Raw genomic sequence first — 16,210 nt, 5'->3', positions numbered from 1 at the left:
CAAGCACAGAAGAGCGCGCAGACATGGAATTCTGCAGTTAAACTGCGTTGGTTTTACAAGCGTTGATTGGGATTTTTTTTTTCTGACTAATAAAGTAAATTGTTAAAAGTCAGATGTTTCTGTGGCACAGTAGATTTATACTTGGGCACGTGCCCCAGTAAAAAGGGTCTAGTGACGCCCCTGCTGTTGATTGTGAACTCTCTCCGAGAATTAAACCTTTGCTTCCAAATCTATAGACTGTAAACATGCATCTTGCATTGTCTAAATTTTTTTACACCTTTATCTGTCCTCTATGGAGGAATTTTAGCCAAAACCTAGGAGATAGTCCAGGTTTGATGTGAGCTTAGATATGGTATATTGATCAGACTCATCTTCTTATATAGATGCCAAAAATGACAACCCACATTTTTACCTTTAAATGTGGGTTACATGGCTTTAGAAAAAACATTTGTGTCTCAAGCCCCAGAAGCCACCGCCCATGACCAACACTGTCAAAAAGGGTCAAAACTAAACCAATTCACCTTGGTGGTGTGCCGACTGGTTTTATATTAGTTCTTAGCGATTTCGCACAAAACAGAAACTATGTATTCCCAGTATTACAAATAAGTTGTGGTTTATTTGGTAGCATTTCATAGTGTGACTGATTTTACTATATGCATTCCCCCACTCCCCCTTTGTGCTTCCAGTGGGGAGATCCGAGTTCCACTTTCCCCCGCCCCCCTCCCCATCTCATGCGTCTGAGTGGAAGACCTTCCCAGCCCAGGCAGTAGTCTGCCTAGGTCACAAAACAGACTCTGTCAAGGTGAATTGTCCCACACTGTGACAGTATAGGCTATAATTTACGTGACCTGCAAATGAGCGACAGAGACTGATCACGCGAATGTCACCATACAGTTTTTATTTCGTGTGGGCGCCCTGTGCAGCTGCCCATGTCATCCATAGCTTAAGTCCGCCCCTGTCGGGCGGGCTCTATCCTCTGAAATTGTCAGTAACGGTACAATTTAGACTTCCCCATGGAAGTTAAATTGAATATTACATATGATAATATTCAAACACATAATTTGTCTTGTGAGATGGAATTTTGTTTCTATTTCTAGTGTTGACCAATATGACTGGAGTGGCAAAGTGTATTGGCTCTGTCAGCTCTATAAAGACAATCTGGGAGAACAGAATAAAAAAAAGCAAAGAAGACCTGCAACAAGAAAAAAGGACAAAGGGTGCTGTGGGTAGGTAAGTGTTTATCATTGTATTGTAAATTGTTAGATAGCATTACAGCCAGAATTACAGGGGTAGAAAGACTTGTCGGTTATGTGCAGAATAGGCTTTGGCAAAATATACTAACTTATAGCAAAATGACATTAGTATTAATTAAATACACATTGAGAAGACATCCCAACTTGGACCTTAGCACGGGAAGTTGTCAAACCTGATGGAGAAATAATAAATAATTTATGTAACGATATTGCTTTTGCTAATATCATACACATTTCTGACTACTTTCAATGTAATTGTTTTTTCATTCATGGACTCAATATTCACTGAATTTACTCACGCTATAATGTATATTACTTGGCATAGTAATTTATCTTTTAACAAGACTTGAAGAGATTTATTTCTTAGCCCCCCAAAATTTGAATTGGATTGTTTATGTAATAATAATAATACATTTGATTTGTATTGCACTTTACATTAAAGCAATCTCAAAGTGCTACATAGCATATAAATATGCTAATAAAAAATAATCAAAGTTAATAATTAAAATTTAAAAAGATCCAGGTCAATAAATAGTAACCTATACAAATATGTATAAATAATAAAATACATATAAAATACATTTAGTCAAAAGCTTTTTTTTTAAGATATATTTTTAGGTTTTGTTTAAAAAATCTGTAGTCTAAGGGGCCCTAAGGTGGTCAGGGCGTTCCACAGCCTCGGAACAGCAGACGAAAAGTCCCCATCACCCATGCTGAAGAGCTTGGTTGGGCTTCAAGGGTGTTTGTGGTTGCAAAAGTATCCCCAATTTCACTTTCAATGTCCAGAAACTGTGACTTTCATGATTCTGCATAGCAACCATTGAACCAGCCCATAATGGCCGGGTTTCCCAGATTCGTTAAGAAGCTCTTAACGCTAAGATCTTCTTAAGAACGTTCCAAGAGCGTTCGAGAGCGCCCTTACAACGTTCTTAAGACGCTCTTAGCGTTAAGAGCATCTTAACGAATCTGGGAAACCTGGCCAATGGCTGTTAAAGAACAATTCTTTGTTGTTCTTGGTCTGGAAAATCTTCAGGTACCACTGTGATTGTGAGCATACTCGCACAAAGGGGTTTGTTAGCCAGGGCCCGCCCATAAGGGGGAAAGTAAGTAAGTAAGTAGGTAAGTAAGACTTTATTTATATAGCACATTTCATACAGGAATTGCAGCTCAAGGTGCTTTACATAAAATCAACAAAAACAATAATACAAGTGATAAAAGTAATAGATCTCAAACATATAGCAAACCAGACTAGCCGCACTCTATCTGCGGTCTCTCGAATCAGTCTTGGATCCGAGCTGCCTCGTGCAGTTTCCACACATATAACAACCCAGACAAGCCGCACTCTATCTGCGGTCTCTCGAATCCGTCTTGGATCCGAGCTGCCTCGTGCAGTTTCCAAACATATAACAAACCAGACTAGCCGCACTCTATCTGCGGTCTCTCGAATCAGTCTTGGATCCGAGCTGCCTCGTGCAGTTTCCACACATATAACAACCCAGACAAGCCGCACTCTATCTGCGGTCTCTCGAATCGGTCTTGGATCCGAGCTGCCTCGTGCAGTTTCCAAACATATAACAACCCAGACAAGCCGCATTCTATCTGCGGTCTCTCGAATCCGTCTTAGATCCGAGCTGCACTTGCAGTTTCCAACCATATAACAAAACACATGCACTCTTGCAAAGTCTTTGTGGTTTCTCAATAAAAAATAAAAAATAAAGTAAAATTATAATAATAATAATAATAAAAGCTACAGAATAACAAAATACAATAACTCAACAAAATTGATAAAATGTGACACATAATAGTGCAAGTCAAACACAAGCCGCAATCTTTGCGGGAACACAAAGCAAATCTATAAAAACAATAATATAACTACTACCAGTTGTAAGGCCCTTCTGAAATTTGGTTAAATGCTTTGGTAAAAAGGTAGGTTTTAAGCTGTCTTTTAAAAATGTCTAGCGTATTTGCTTCTCTGATATTTATGGGTAATTTGTTCCATAGTTTTGGGGCATAATTGGCAAAGGCAGCATCACCAATCTTCTTATGGCTGCTTCCGGCGACCTCTAATAGGCCTGCATTTGATTATCGCAGTGTTCTAGTTGGTGTGTAGTTTATTTACAACATTAACCTCTCCAGGGTTAGGGTCACCTTACGTGATGGAGAGGTTTGTGTGTCCTTATGAACCTGAGGGCTGTGTTGTCTGGAGCCTGGTGCTCCTGGTAGGGTCTCTCAAGGCAAAGTGGTCTCAGGTGAGGGGCCAGACTAAGAATGGTTCTAGAAGACTACATAGAAAAATGTATTTGAGGAGGAGTTACCCTGCCCAGAGGAAGGCCAGGGTCCCCATCTGGAGCCAGGCCCAGAAGAAGGGCTCGCCGGCGAGCGCCTGGTGGCCGGGTGGGCCACGGAGCCCGGTTGGGCACAGCCGGAAGAAGCAACGTGGCACCCCTTTCTACATCCTTTGGGCCTACCACCCATGGCATAAACTGTGGGAATCGGCTGCGCTGCTACATGGGTAGCAGTGAAGGCCAAGGGCCTTGATGGACCAGACCCGGGCAGCAGAGGCTGGCTCTGCGGACGTGGAACGTAGCCAGAACTGGTACGTAAGTGGAGCGCTACCAGTTGGATCTGGTGGGGTTTACCTCTATGCACAGTCATGGCTCTGGATCCTTACTCTCGGATAGGGGATGGACTCTATTCTTCTCTGGAGTTGACCAGGTGTGAGGTGACGGGCGGGTGTGGGGATTCTCACAAGCCCCTGGCTGAGCGCCGCTTTGTTGGAGTTTACCCCGGTGGACGAGAGGGTTGCCTCCCTACGCCTACGGGTTGTGGAGGAGGGAAACTCTGACTGTTGTCTGTGCATACACACCAAACAGCAGCTTGGAGTATTCAGCCTTTTTGGAGACCCTGAATTGAGTCCTGTATAGGGCCACAGTAGGGGACCCCATAGTGCTGCTGGTAGACTTCAACACGCACATGGGAAATGACAGGGACACCTGTTGAGGCGTGACTACATTTACATGTATTCATTTAGCAGACACTTTTATCCAAAGCGACTTCCAAGAGAGAGCTTTACAAAGTGCATAGGTCACTGATAATAACAACAACAAGATAGCCCCAAAGCATTGCGGGAAGCCAAAACAAGAAGCACACATTGTGAACAACCAAAAAATAAGTGCCAAAGGAAAGAACCATAAGAGCATGTAGTTCAGAAAGTTACGATTAAACAACATGAATCTGTAAGTGCAAGTGTACTTGTAGAAAAAGCAAGCAACAGTAAAAATAAAAAATGAGATTAACTAAAATAGAATATTTCGCAGCGAATACAACAGTTTAAATCAGTTACCACTAACCAACAAGAGCAACAAGTCTCTAAGCAAGAGTCATTGTGATCCTTGAGGAAACTAGCATTGGGTTCAGCAAACCATTCCCAAGTATAGTTGTACTCCCGGAACAAGTGCGTCTTGAGCCTTCTCTTGGAGGTGGAGAGACAGTCTGTGTCTCTGATGGAGGTGGGGAGTTGATTCCACCACTGGGGGGCCAGAGGGGAGAAGAGCTTGTGTTGGGACCGGGCGGTCTTGAGCGGTGGGACCACCAGGCGGTTGTCTGAAGAAGACCGTAGGTGGCGGGTCCCTTACGGAAGGAAAATATATTGCAGTATATTGGAAAATATGATGTGATATATTAGGCAATATATGTCCATACATGGGATTTAATAATTATATTGTACGGAAATACATGGGCTAATATATTGATGATAAATATATTACTAATATATTATAAACTATAATATATATTCATGTAATATATTGCAATATATTGCAGAATACAGCAATGATTGCCGTTTTCCATATATTGCAACATATTCAACATGAATATATGATATGTGTTTATATATCCAAAAATATATGCAATTTTAAATCTATAAATACCACCATAATATATTCCGATTTATATGGGAAAATGTATTGGTAATATATGTAAAGATATAGTGTCACATGAATGTTTAATATATGGTAGAATATATTTGTATGGGCATGTTCTCATATATGTACACATGCATTGTACAATATATCTTTCCATATAATTTTACATATATTTAAACTATATTCTACCATTTATGAAGCATACATGTGACACTATATCTTTACATATATTACCCACAAATGTTCCCATATGAAGCGGCATAGATTATGGTGGTTATTTATGAATACATAATTGCATATATTTTGGGATATATAACCACATATATTGTATATTCATGTTCAAAACGGCAATATATCGCAATATATTACATGAATATATATTATAGTTTATGATATATTAGTAATATATTTATCATCAATATATTATCTCATGTATTTCCATATATAATATATTGGTCAATGTAATGGAAAATAATATATTACAATATATTAAAATGTATTTCAAATCATATTTTGGTAAATATATTTTCTTTCCGTAAGGGGTGGGGGTGTAAGGCTGCAGGAGAGACTTGATGTCGTCGGGTGCAGTCCCGATCACTGCTCGGAAGGTCAGTACCAGGGTCTTGAATCTGATGCGGGCCTTGATGGGTAGCCAGTGGAGGGAAATGAGGAGCGGAGTAACGTGGGAGTGTCTGGGTAGATTGTAGACCAAGCGTGCCGCTGCGTTCTGAATCCTCTGAAGGGCGGGTTGCGCATGCTGGGAAACCGGCGAGCAGCGAGTTGCAGTAGTCCAACTTGGAGAGGACAAGTACTTGGACAAGCAGCTGGGTGGAGTGCTCAGACAAATATTTCCTGATCTTCCGGATGTTGTAGAGGGTGAATCTACATGACCGGGAGACCGCAGCAATGTGGGCCGTGAGGGAGAGCTCATCATCCATGGTAACCCCAAGGTTCCTGGCAGAGGATGAAGGGGTCACCGTCGCAGATCTCAGGATGATTGAGAGGTCGTGGGAGATGGAGGGTTTGGCCGGGATGATGAGGAGTTCTGTTTTGGCGAGGTTCAGCTGGAGCTGGTGCTCGGTCATCCAGGCGGAGATGTCTGCGAGGCAGGCCTCAATCCTAGCTGAGATCCCCGGATCGGTCGGGGGGAACGACAGGTACAGCTGTGTGTCGTCAGCGTAGCAGTGGTAGGAGAAGCCATGGGAGGTGATGATTGGTCCAAGTGAGGTGGTGTACAGAGAGAAGAGGAGGCGTCGAAGGACGGAGCCCTGTGGGACACCAGTGGAGAGCTGGCGAGGGTCTGACAGTTTGCCTCCCCAGGAGACCTGGTAGGATCTTCCCGATAGGTAGGATGAGATCCACTGGAGTGCAGTGCCAGTGATGCCGATCTCAGAAAGTCTGTAGAGCAGGATCTGGTGGTTAACCGTATCAAACGCTGCAGAAAGGTCCAGCAGAATGATGACGGATGACCTCGAAGCCGCTCTGGCAGACTGGAAGGCAGTGGTGACTGAAAGGAGGGCAGTCTCTGTGGAGTGGCCGGTCTTGAAGCCTGATTGGTTGGGGTCAAGCAGGTTGTTCTGAGAGAGAAAGTTAGACAGTTGGTTAGATACAGCACGTTAAATTGTTTTAGAAAAGAAGGGTAACAGTGATACCGGTCTGTAGTTCTGGAGGACGGCAGGGTTAAGGGAGGCTTTTTTAAGTAGAGGGGTAACTCTGGCCTGTTTGAAGGCAGAGGGGAAGGTGCCAGAGGTAAGAGAGGAGTTTAGGACATGGAGCAGAAAGGTTATGATGGAGGGGGAGATGGTTTGAAAGAGGGGGGAGGGGACAGGATCAAGGGGGCAGGAGGTGGGGCGATGAGAGAGAATGAGGTCAGAGAGCTCTGACTCGGACAGGGGAGAGAAAGAGTTTAGACATTTAGTTGGGTCAGTCATAGAGGGTGAGGGGGTAGGAGAGGTGGGTTTAGGGAACCGACTGCTAATGTCAGAGACTTTTTCCTCAAAGAACGAGAAGTCCTACGGTCTTCTTCAGACAACCGCCTGGTGGTCCCACCGCTCAAGACCGCCCGGTCCCAACATAAGCTCTTCTCCTGCCTGGCCCCCCAATGGTGGAACCAGCTCCCCACCTCCATCAGGGACACTGAATGTCTCCCCAGCTTCAAGAAAAGGCTCAAGACGCACTTGTTCCGGGAGTACAACGGCACTTAGGAATGCTTGGCTGGACCTGATGTTAGTTTCCTCCAGGATCACGATGACTCTTATTGAGTGACTCGTTGCTCTTGTAGGTTAGTTATAACGAAGTTAAGTCTTGTACTCGCTGTGAAATATTTTACTGTTGATTGTTCTTCTACAGGTACATTCCTGCACTTTTTTGTGGTTCATGTTGTTTTAATTTGTAACTTGTATAACTGCATGCTCTTATGGGTCTTCCCTTTTGGTACTTGTTTAGTTTTTTCACAATGTATGCTTCATGTTTTGGCTGCTTGCAATGCTTGGGACTACCTCGTTGTTATGATCAGTGACCTATGCTCTTGTCACGGCCACAGCCGTGCCCCCCTATTGTTTTTGGTTTTGCCCTGCCCTAGTGTTTCCCTGTCATTGTCGTCACCTGTCTCGTTCAGTTGTCGTTAGTTTCATTGTGTTCACCTGTGTCTTGTTTGTTTCTGTGTAGTTAGGTTCCTGCTTTGTGTCCAGTCTTTGTCTTAGCATTACCCTTTGTCCCTGCAAGTACCCTGTCTGTTTCCCGTTTTGAGCATTAAACCCTTTTGTTTTTGGACCATGCCTGCTGACTCTCCTGCGTTTGGGTCCTACCCCTCCACACGTCGTGACAGAATGCTAAGACCACATAAGGACCCAGCGGAGAGTCACCCAAACCCTTTCCTTGGGACCAGGCTTGCCTTGGGTGGTCCACGAAGCCTACAGCGGAGGGCCCACCCTAGGCCCTGGTTCCTGCCTTGGCTCCAGCCCCAGCCCGAACCCCGACCCCAGCCTTGGTCCTGCCCTGGGCCCCTGCCTCGATCCTGCCCTGTGCCCCTGCCTCATCCTGAGGTTGTGCCGCCCTGTGCCCGGACGAAGAAGGTTGCGCCGCCCAGCACCCAGACCACCAAGGCTGTTCCTGCCAGGGAGTTTCGGCCGCCTGCCGCCAGAACCCAGCCCCGTTCCTGCCCTGTACCCCTGCCTCGTTCCTGTCCTGTGCCCCAGCCTCGTTCCTGTCCTGTAGCCCAGCCTCGTTCCTGCCCTGTGCCCCAGCCTCGTTCCTGCCCTGTACCCCAGCCTCGTTCCTGCCCGATGCCCCAGCCTCGTTCCTGCCCGGTGCCCCAGCCTTGTTCCTGCCCTGTGCCCCAGCCTCGTTCCTGCCCTGTGCCCCAGCCTCGTTCCTTCCCTGAGCCCCTGCCTCGCCCCGAGGTTGTGCCGCCCAGTGCCAGGCCATCCGAGGACTCCTGGCCGCCTCGTCCTCCGCCCGAGGACTCCTGGTCGCCTCCTCCTCCGCCCGAGGACTCCTGGTCGCCGCCTCCTCCGCCCGAGGACTTCTGGCCTCCTACTCCGCCCGAGGACTTCTGGCTGCTGCCTGCCGCGGTGCCCGCGCTCCCATGCGCCCCGGTGCCCGCGCTCCCATGCGCCCCGGTGCCCGCGCTCCCATGCGCCCCGGTGCCCGCGCTCCCATGCGCCCCGGTGCCCGCGCTCCCATGCGCCCCGGTGCCCGCGCTCCCATGCGCCCCCTCGTCCGCGCTCCCAGGCGCCTCGTCGTCCGCGCTCCCAGGCGCCTCCTCGTCCGCGCTCCCAGGCGCCTCCTCGTCCGCGCTCCCAGGCGCCCCCGTGCCCGTGCTCCGGCGTCCGGGCCGCCCCCCGGACCTGCCTCTACCCTCTGCCCTGCCTCCGGGCTGCCCCCCGAACCTGCCCCGACCCTCTGCCCTGCCTCCGGGTCGTCCCCCGGATCTGCCCCGACCCTCTGCCCTGTCTCAGGGCCGCCCCCCGGACCTGCCCCGACCCTCTGCCCTGCCTCCGGGCCGCCCCCCGGACCTGCCCCGACCCTCTGCCCTGCCTCCGGGTCGTCCCCCGGACCTGCCCCGACCCCCTGCCCTGCCTTGTGGGTCGTCGGGTGACGTCCCTTGAGAGGGGGGTACTGTCACGGCCACAGCCGTGCCCCCCTATTGTTTTTGGTTTTGCCCTGCCCTAGTGTTTCCCTGTCATTGTCGTCACCTGTCTCGTTCAGTTGTCGTTAGTTTCATTGTGTTCACCTGTGTCTTGTTTGTTTCTGTGTATTTAGGTTCCTGCTTTGTGTCCAGTCTTTGTCTTAGCATTACCCTTTGTCCCTGCAAGTACCCTGTCTGTTTCCCGTTTTGAGCATTAAACCCTTTTGTTTTTGGACCATGCCTGCTGACTCTCCTGCGTTTGGGTCCTACCCCTCCACACGTCGTGACAGCTCTTTTGTAAAGCTCTCTCTTGGAAGTCGCTTTGGATAAAAGCGTCTGCTAAATGCATAAATAAATAAAAGAAAGAAATAAAGAAGTCGTCTGCTGTCAAGATGGACAGCAGACGACTTCTCCTCCTTCTTTGAGGAGGAAGGAAGGAAGATCGAGGAGGAACAGCCTCCCCGATCTGAACCCAAATGGATGTTTGTTGTTGAATTTCTGTGCTACTCAAGGATTATTTATAACCAACACCATTTTCGAACATAAGGATGCTTATAAGTGTACGTGGTACCAGACCACCCTAGGCCGAATGTCGCTGATAGATTTTGTAATTTTGGTCGTCGGATCTGAGACCGTATGTTTTGGACACACGAGTGAAGAGAAGGGCTGAGTTGTCAACCGATCACCCTCTAGTGGTGAGTTGGGTCAGGGGGTGGGGAAAGACTCTGGACAGACCTGGTTAGCCCAAGCGAGTAATGCGGGTGAACTGGGAACGTTTGGAGGAGGCCCCTGTCCGCGAGATCTTCAACTCACACAACTCCGGCAGAGTTTCTTAGGCATACCTGTGGAGCTTGGGGGCATTGAACCGGAGTGGGTAGTGTTCCGAGCCTTCCATTGCTGAAGCCGTGGTGCCCGCACTGTCGTCTTTAACTCTGGGGACCCTGATGAGTACAGGAAGGCCAGATACGACCTTCTGAAGGCCATCTAAGCAGCGAAAAGGGCTTACAGGACCAAGGTGGAGTCCAGCTACCATGGCTCTGACCCCAGGCGCATGTGGAGTGGACTTAAAGCCATTACAGACTACAAAGGGAGAGGGTACAAAGAGACCCAGTCCTGCCAGACAAGCTGAACTCCTTCTACGCTCGCTTTGAGAGAGACAGTGACCCCCCTGCAGTGGAGCTACCTGAAGGCCAAGCCAGTGGTGTGCCTACACTAACTGTAGCTGAGGTGAGGCTGTGCTTTAAGAAGATCAACCCTCACAAGGCACCTGGCCCAGACGGCATATCAGGTAGGGCCCTCAGGGGCTGCGCTGACCAGCTGGCAGGGGTCTTCAGTGACATCTTCAACCTCTCCCTTAACCTGTCTGTACTCCCCACCTGCTTCAAGAGGACCACCATTATCCCTGTGCCCTAGAACACCAAGGTCACATGTCTGAACGACTATCGCCCAATAGCACTGACCTCTGTCATCATGAAGTGTTTTGAGCGGCTAGTCAAATCATTCATCTGCTCCTCGCTGCCCCCCACACTGGACCCTATGCTGTTTGCATACCGGTCCAACAGGTCTACAGACGATGCCATCGCTCTAACTATGCACACCGCTCTCTCCCACCTGGACAAGGGGAATACATATGTGAGGATGCTGTTCATTGACTACAGCTCTGCATTCAACACCATCATCCCCTCCAGACTGGTCTCCAAGCTTGTGGACCTGGGACTGAGCACCTCCCTCTGCAAGTGGATCTTCCACTTCCTGACGGGGAGGCCACAGGTGGTGAGAATCAGTGACCGCACCTCATCCGTTCTGATCACCAACACAGGCACCCGCCAGGGCTGTGTGCTCAGCCCTCTCCTGTTCTCCTTGTTCACCCACGACTGTGCGGCAACACGCAGCTCCAACCTCCTTGTCAAGTTTGCTGATGACACAACCATCGTGGGCCTCATCTCTTACAGTGACGAGTCAGCCTACAGAGAGGAGGTTGACACCCTGACATCATGGTGTCAGGACAATAACCTCTCTCTTAACATCAGCAAGACCAAGGAGATGATTGTGGACTATAGGAGGCGGCAGGAGGGGGGCATGCACCCCTACTCATCAATGGATCGGAAGTGGAGAAGGTCAGCTGCTTCAAGTTCCTCGTGGTGAACATCAGCAATGACCTCACCTGGTCTGTTCACACGGACAAGGTGGTCAAAGCGGCCCGTAAGCGCCTCTTCTTCCTGAGGAGACTGAAGAAGTTTGGTATGGACTCAGTCATCCTCACTATCTTTTACAGATGCACTATAGAGAGCATTCTGACTGGTTGTATTACAGTGTGGTATGGGAGCTGCACAGACCGGGACCGCAAGGCCCTACGAAGTGTGGTCCGTTCTGCTGAGTTCATCATCGGCAGGAAGCTCCCAGCCCTACAGGACACCTACCACACACGTTGCCTAAGGAAAGCCGGCAGGATTCTAAGAGACTGTTCCCACCCATCCTTCAGTCTCTTTACCCCGTTGCCTTCTGGCAGGCATTACCGCAGCATCCGGTCGCGCACACGCATACTGGACAACAGTTTCTACCCAAGGGCCATCAGGCTTCTGAATGGACACTGATATGGACATTGTTTTTCTGCACACTAGTCACTTATACACTGTCACTTTCAGCTACTGGTTGCTCTATCAGTAACTTGCACTACTGTACCTCACTGTACCTCGCGAACAGACTCCTGTATGGTCATTGACATTGCACTATTGTACTGTACTCCACTTAGGTTAGAATAGGTTATAGGGTTGGAACAGGTTTCTTGTGCATTTAGGGTTAGTATAGTGTACTATCTATTGTTATCTGTAATTTAGGAAGTTTTAGTATTGGGGTTAGTATAGTCGATATTTATTGCTATCTGTATATGTAGGAAGTTTCACTTATTTAAGCTCAGCATTGCTGTAAATTGTGTTCCGTTTACTTATATGTTATGTTATGCCAGGTGCTTGCGTTGTCTTGTCTTAAGAATTTCAGTGCCCAGTCTAAGCTTGTGTTGTTCTGTGTACCTGACAATAAAAGACTTGAGAACTTGAGAACTTGAGTGTTTTTGAAGACAGTGACACACCACACAAGCTTGAGTTTAAATACATTATTTAATGTGAAATTACTTACTGTAAATGCAAGTCTTGAATTACTCAAATGTATGATGCTGCCAGTAGCCTACTGTGCGCAATAGTCTTACAAAATCTATGCACGTTGTAGTTATGCGTCGTTGCTAACATGTGCTGACGTGTGGTTGGGCTTGCACTGATTCCCTTTGGCGACAAAAGGCACTTTTTGCCACAAAAACGGGGGGGGGGGGGGGGGGGAGCACTTTGAATTTTTGCCATGGGACCCGAAATTCCATTTGAAATTATTATGTTAGTTGTTTCCGCTTCTGCTGTCGAAGCAAACAGGATCGCCTTAGGTGGGTAACGATAGCACTCCAGCTTAGCAAACAAACTATAGTGATTCAACTCAGCTGCAGTTAGCGCTAGCTATCTTGCTGAAAAATAGATCTGGACAAACATGCATTTTGAATTGTAGATTTACATGGCAACACGGGTTATTTATTTGAATGAAACACAGTCAGGAACATGAAATAACGTTAGCCCCATATCCAATAAACTTGGCTAAATCATCACACATTCTACCTATGCTCTTGCGTTAGCAAGCTTAACTAGTTTACATGCCTACAGTCTAGGTGTTTTCGCTATCTAACTGTTCTTGCATTCCTTGCAAATCGGCGTTTATGAAAAATCAGATGAGCTAGAGTCTAACTCACATTGACTAGACGGGCATGGCTGATGTTTGTCTATACCGTAGCGTAGAAGGACGGTTTTGAATGTAAAGCAGGATTTGCTATGAAGCTGTTGCTGAAAAGAGGTGCGTTCTGACCAGTGTTGGGGTAGTTACTCAGAAAAAGTAACTAGTTACAAGTTACTAGTTACTTCTGAAAATTGTAACTAGATTACTTTACTAGTTACTGCATTTAAAAAGTAACTTCACTACTAGTTACTTTACTTTCAAATGTTTTAAGCAAAATCAAAATTTACCACAAAGATACATGGACAAACATCATGGCCCTTTCATCACTTTATTTGTCAATTTTCAATAAAGGGCATCTCTTAGCCTTTCCACATAGTGTATTGTAATTGTAAACATGTAAAACTAAATGGCATATAAAAATCAGCCATTCACTTGAACGAATATTAAGCCTGTCCACACTATCTGTCCAAAGAAATATGCCTCACTTTAAAATCTCATTGAGTTGACAGCAGTTGAAAGACACCTCTCGCTTGGACATAAAGAGCATTTTACTGTAATATTTTTGTCCTTTTGAGCAACAAAGTTAGGGGTGTTGTTTCACTCTGAAGGGGCTTATTTTCCCGATAATGACAACGGCGTTCTATACATTATCCCGCTTATTACACGGCTTCTTGCCAACAAAATTACTTAAAACAGTGTGTCTTTTTACAATTTATTTGTTACCATTCATAGTGTTGATCAGCTGAGAAATAGTTTGCCAAAGACGTTGAACTTCATAAACTGAACATTCTTTAGGCTTCAAATCAGCTGACGTCGCTAAGCAACAGAGTACGCTGGGGTTGAAAAGTTACCGTACTACTTGCGGAGCGCTACGAAAGACGTGAATCAGAAGCAAAAAGGCCACTTTCCTTGACAGCGGTCTGTTATTCATAGCAACGGTCTATCAGAAGATAACAGACCGCAGAACGTTGGGAAGCCCCATTCAAGTGAATGGAGTTTTCAACAGCGTTAAGAACAGCCGTGTTATTACATATGTGATTACCCGTGTTATTCCACATCACAATCATGGGTGATACTGGGTTGTCAATAGGTGCGTTCGTCTTCATGCAGCGCAGACGTCGTCTGTAGCCGCCTGCAGCCCGGCTGACTTGAAGCAGCCAATGGCATTCTCAGATTCAAGGCAGCCGGCTGCGGCGCTGCATGAAGTCAGCCCATGTCGAACGCACCTAATGTCTACGCACCAGCAGCTACGTCATTCAAATCATTCAAATCGGTCTCTGTGGCAACGGTGCCCAGACAAGCAAGCACACAGGCAAGCATGCAAGCGCCACTAAAAGATGACTTTTCGGACCGGAAAAAATGGCTTGGGTAACGCAGGAAAGCGCGTTCCTGAGGTCTAGTAAAGAAGTGTAGTTACCAATATTTTGAGTGTAATGCGTTACTTTACTTTGTTACCTATAATAGTAATATCGTTACTGTAATTCGTTACTTTGTAACTTGTTACCCCCAACACTGGTTCTGACCTTATGTTCATCACAAGCGCAAGCTGTAGTATGATTTTGTCTGTAAAGGTTATTAGCAATGCTAACATATCCTGTATACATACAGTTGGAACAGCACCTCTTTTCAGCAACAGCGGCTTAGCAAATCCTTCTTTAAATTGTCCAAGGTTTTCATTCAAAACTATCTTTGGTGAAATGGTTCGAGCAAATGAATAAATGTGTCGAACTTCACATGGATCTTCTCATAGAAAAGCATCAGCCATGCCCGTCGAGTGTTTTGTTCTTTGGGAAGATGGTGAAAAGTGTCAGGATTACCGGTACAGTCTGGATAACTGCATTTACGGCGCTCGATTGTCAAGTCAAGTCATTTTTATTTATAGAGCACATTAAAAAACAGCCAATGACGACCAAAGTGCTGTACTAAATCATCAAATAGGGCAAAACAACAATAAATAAGAACAACAGACAAACATCACAACTACAATAAGCACGAGTGACCTTAAACAAGAGTGACCCTAAGCCAAAGAATAAAAATACGTTTTCAGTGTTTTAAGGGGCCTGGAAGGGTGATACAGCCTAAGAAGATCTGAGATATACAATGGAGCCAATCCATGTAAAGCTTTAAAAACAAGTAATAACACCTTAAAATCAATTCTATATTTTACTGGCAACCAGTGTAGAGGCCAATATCGGGGAGATATGGTCCCTCTTCCTGGTACCAGTCAACATTCTAGCAGCCGCATTCTGGATAGGCTGCAGGCGTGATAATGATGATTGACAAATGCCGTAATACAGAGAATTACAATAATCAATTTGAGACGATATAAGTGCATGAATAACAATTTCCAAGTCCTTGAAAGAGAGGAAAGATTTTAGTTTTGCAATAGTCCTTAAATGAAAGAAACTACGTTTGACAACAGAATTATTTTTGTGTCAAATTTCTGGCATGGGAGTGCACATTGGTGGACAAGGGGCCCATTTTTGGGGGGATAAATCATCAATTGATCTGGGGGTACCAAACAGAATAACCTCCGTCTTACAAAAAGTTTTCAATATCTTGAAAACGTATTAACTTTCTTATTTGTTATTCCTGTGGAAGTACAGAGCAGCGCGCAGCCAGCTAAAAAAGTGTCAGAGATCTACGCGACCTCCATTTGTGTAAAAACCAGAGGGCAGGTCAATTTACATTTTGGGGCGTGATAAAGTTGATGCTGCAACTTGTGACATCACAAATTGCAGTTTCAAAAGATAGCGTTTGCAAGTTGCAGTTTCAAAATAGTAGTGAGAAGTGAAATGTTGATAGGAAAGAGGTTTCAATGGACTTTGAGGTTCACTGTATGTCTATTTTACACACCAAACTGTAATCTTTCAACGATGACAAGATAAAATTGGTTTTGCAATCAATTGGCCCTTTAACAGCAGTGTGCTAAATGTTCAATGTATGGACTGGCTACTGCATTCAAATGTATGCATTGACTCGGCCAGCAATTGTCTCCCACAACAATTGTCTCTCCTACACTGCTACAGCTGTGTTGCTTTTTTCTGGGATCTGTGCTCAGATTCACCATAAACACATATTTACACTTCTATCTGAAGTGTGGTGAAGTAGGACACAGAGTTTCCAATTTCAGG

At 46.3% G+C, this 16,210-nt stretch overlaps 1 protein-coding gene across 2 annotated transcripts in view; it reads left to right on the top strand.

Annotated features, from left to right (window-relative positions):
* lrrc39 (leucine rich repeat containing 39) overlaps window positions 1-16,210 on the top strand; it is a 41,224-nt gene that overhangs the window by 1,793 nt on the left and 23,221 nt on the right. Inside the window, exons 2-3 of one of the 2 annotated variants that reach the window (XM_047049956.1) lie at window positions 687-802; window positions 1,098-1,230. In XM_047049956.1, the coding sequence (XP_046905912.1) occupies window positions 1,109-1,230 (122 nt within the window). In that variant the 5' untranslated portion in view covers window positions 687-802; window positions 1,098-1,108. The remainder of the gene's footprint in view (window positions 1-686; window positions 803-1,097; window positions 1,231-16,210) is intronic. The other variant, XM_047049955.1, reaches the window with a different exon arrangement.

Source organism: Hypomesus transpacificus, chromosome 26 (genome assembly GCF_021917145.1).
Source record: "Hypomesus transpacificus isolate Combined female chromosome 26, fHypTra1, whole genome shotgun sequence".
NCBI classification, from domain to species: Eukaryota; Metazoa; Chordata; class Actinopteri; order Osmeriformes; family Osmeridae; genus Hypomesus; species Hypomesus transpacificus.
This window is presented reverse-complemented; position numbering and strand designations above follow the sequence as displayed.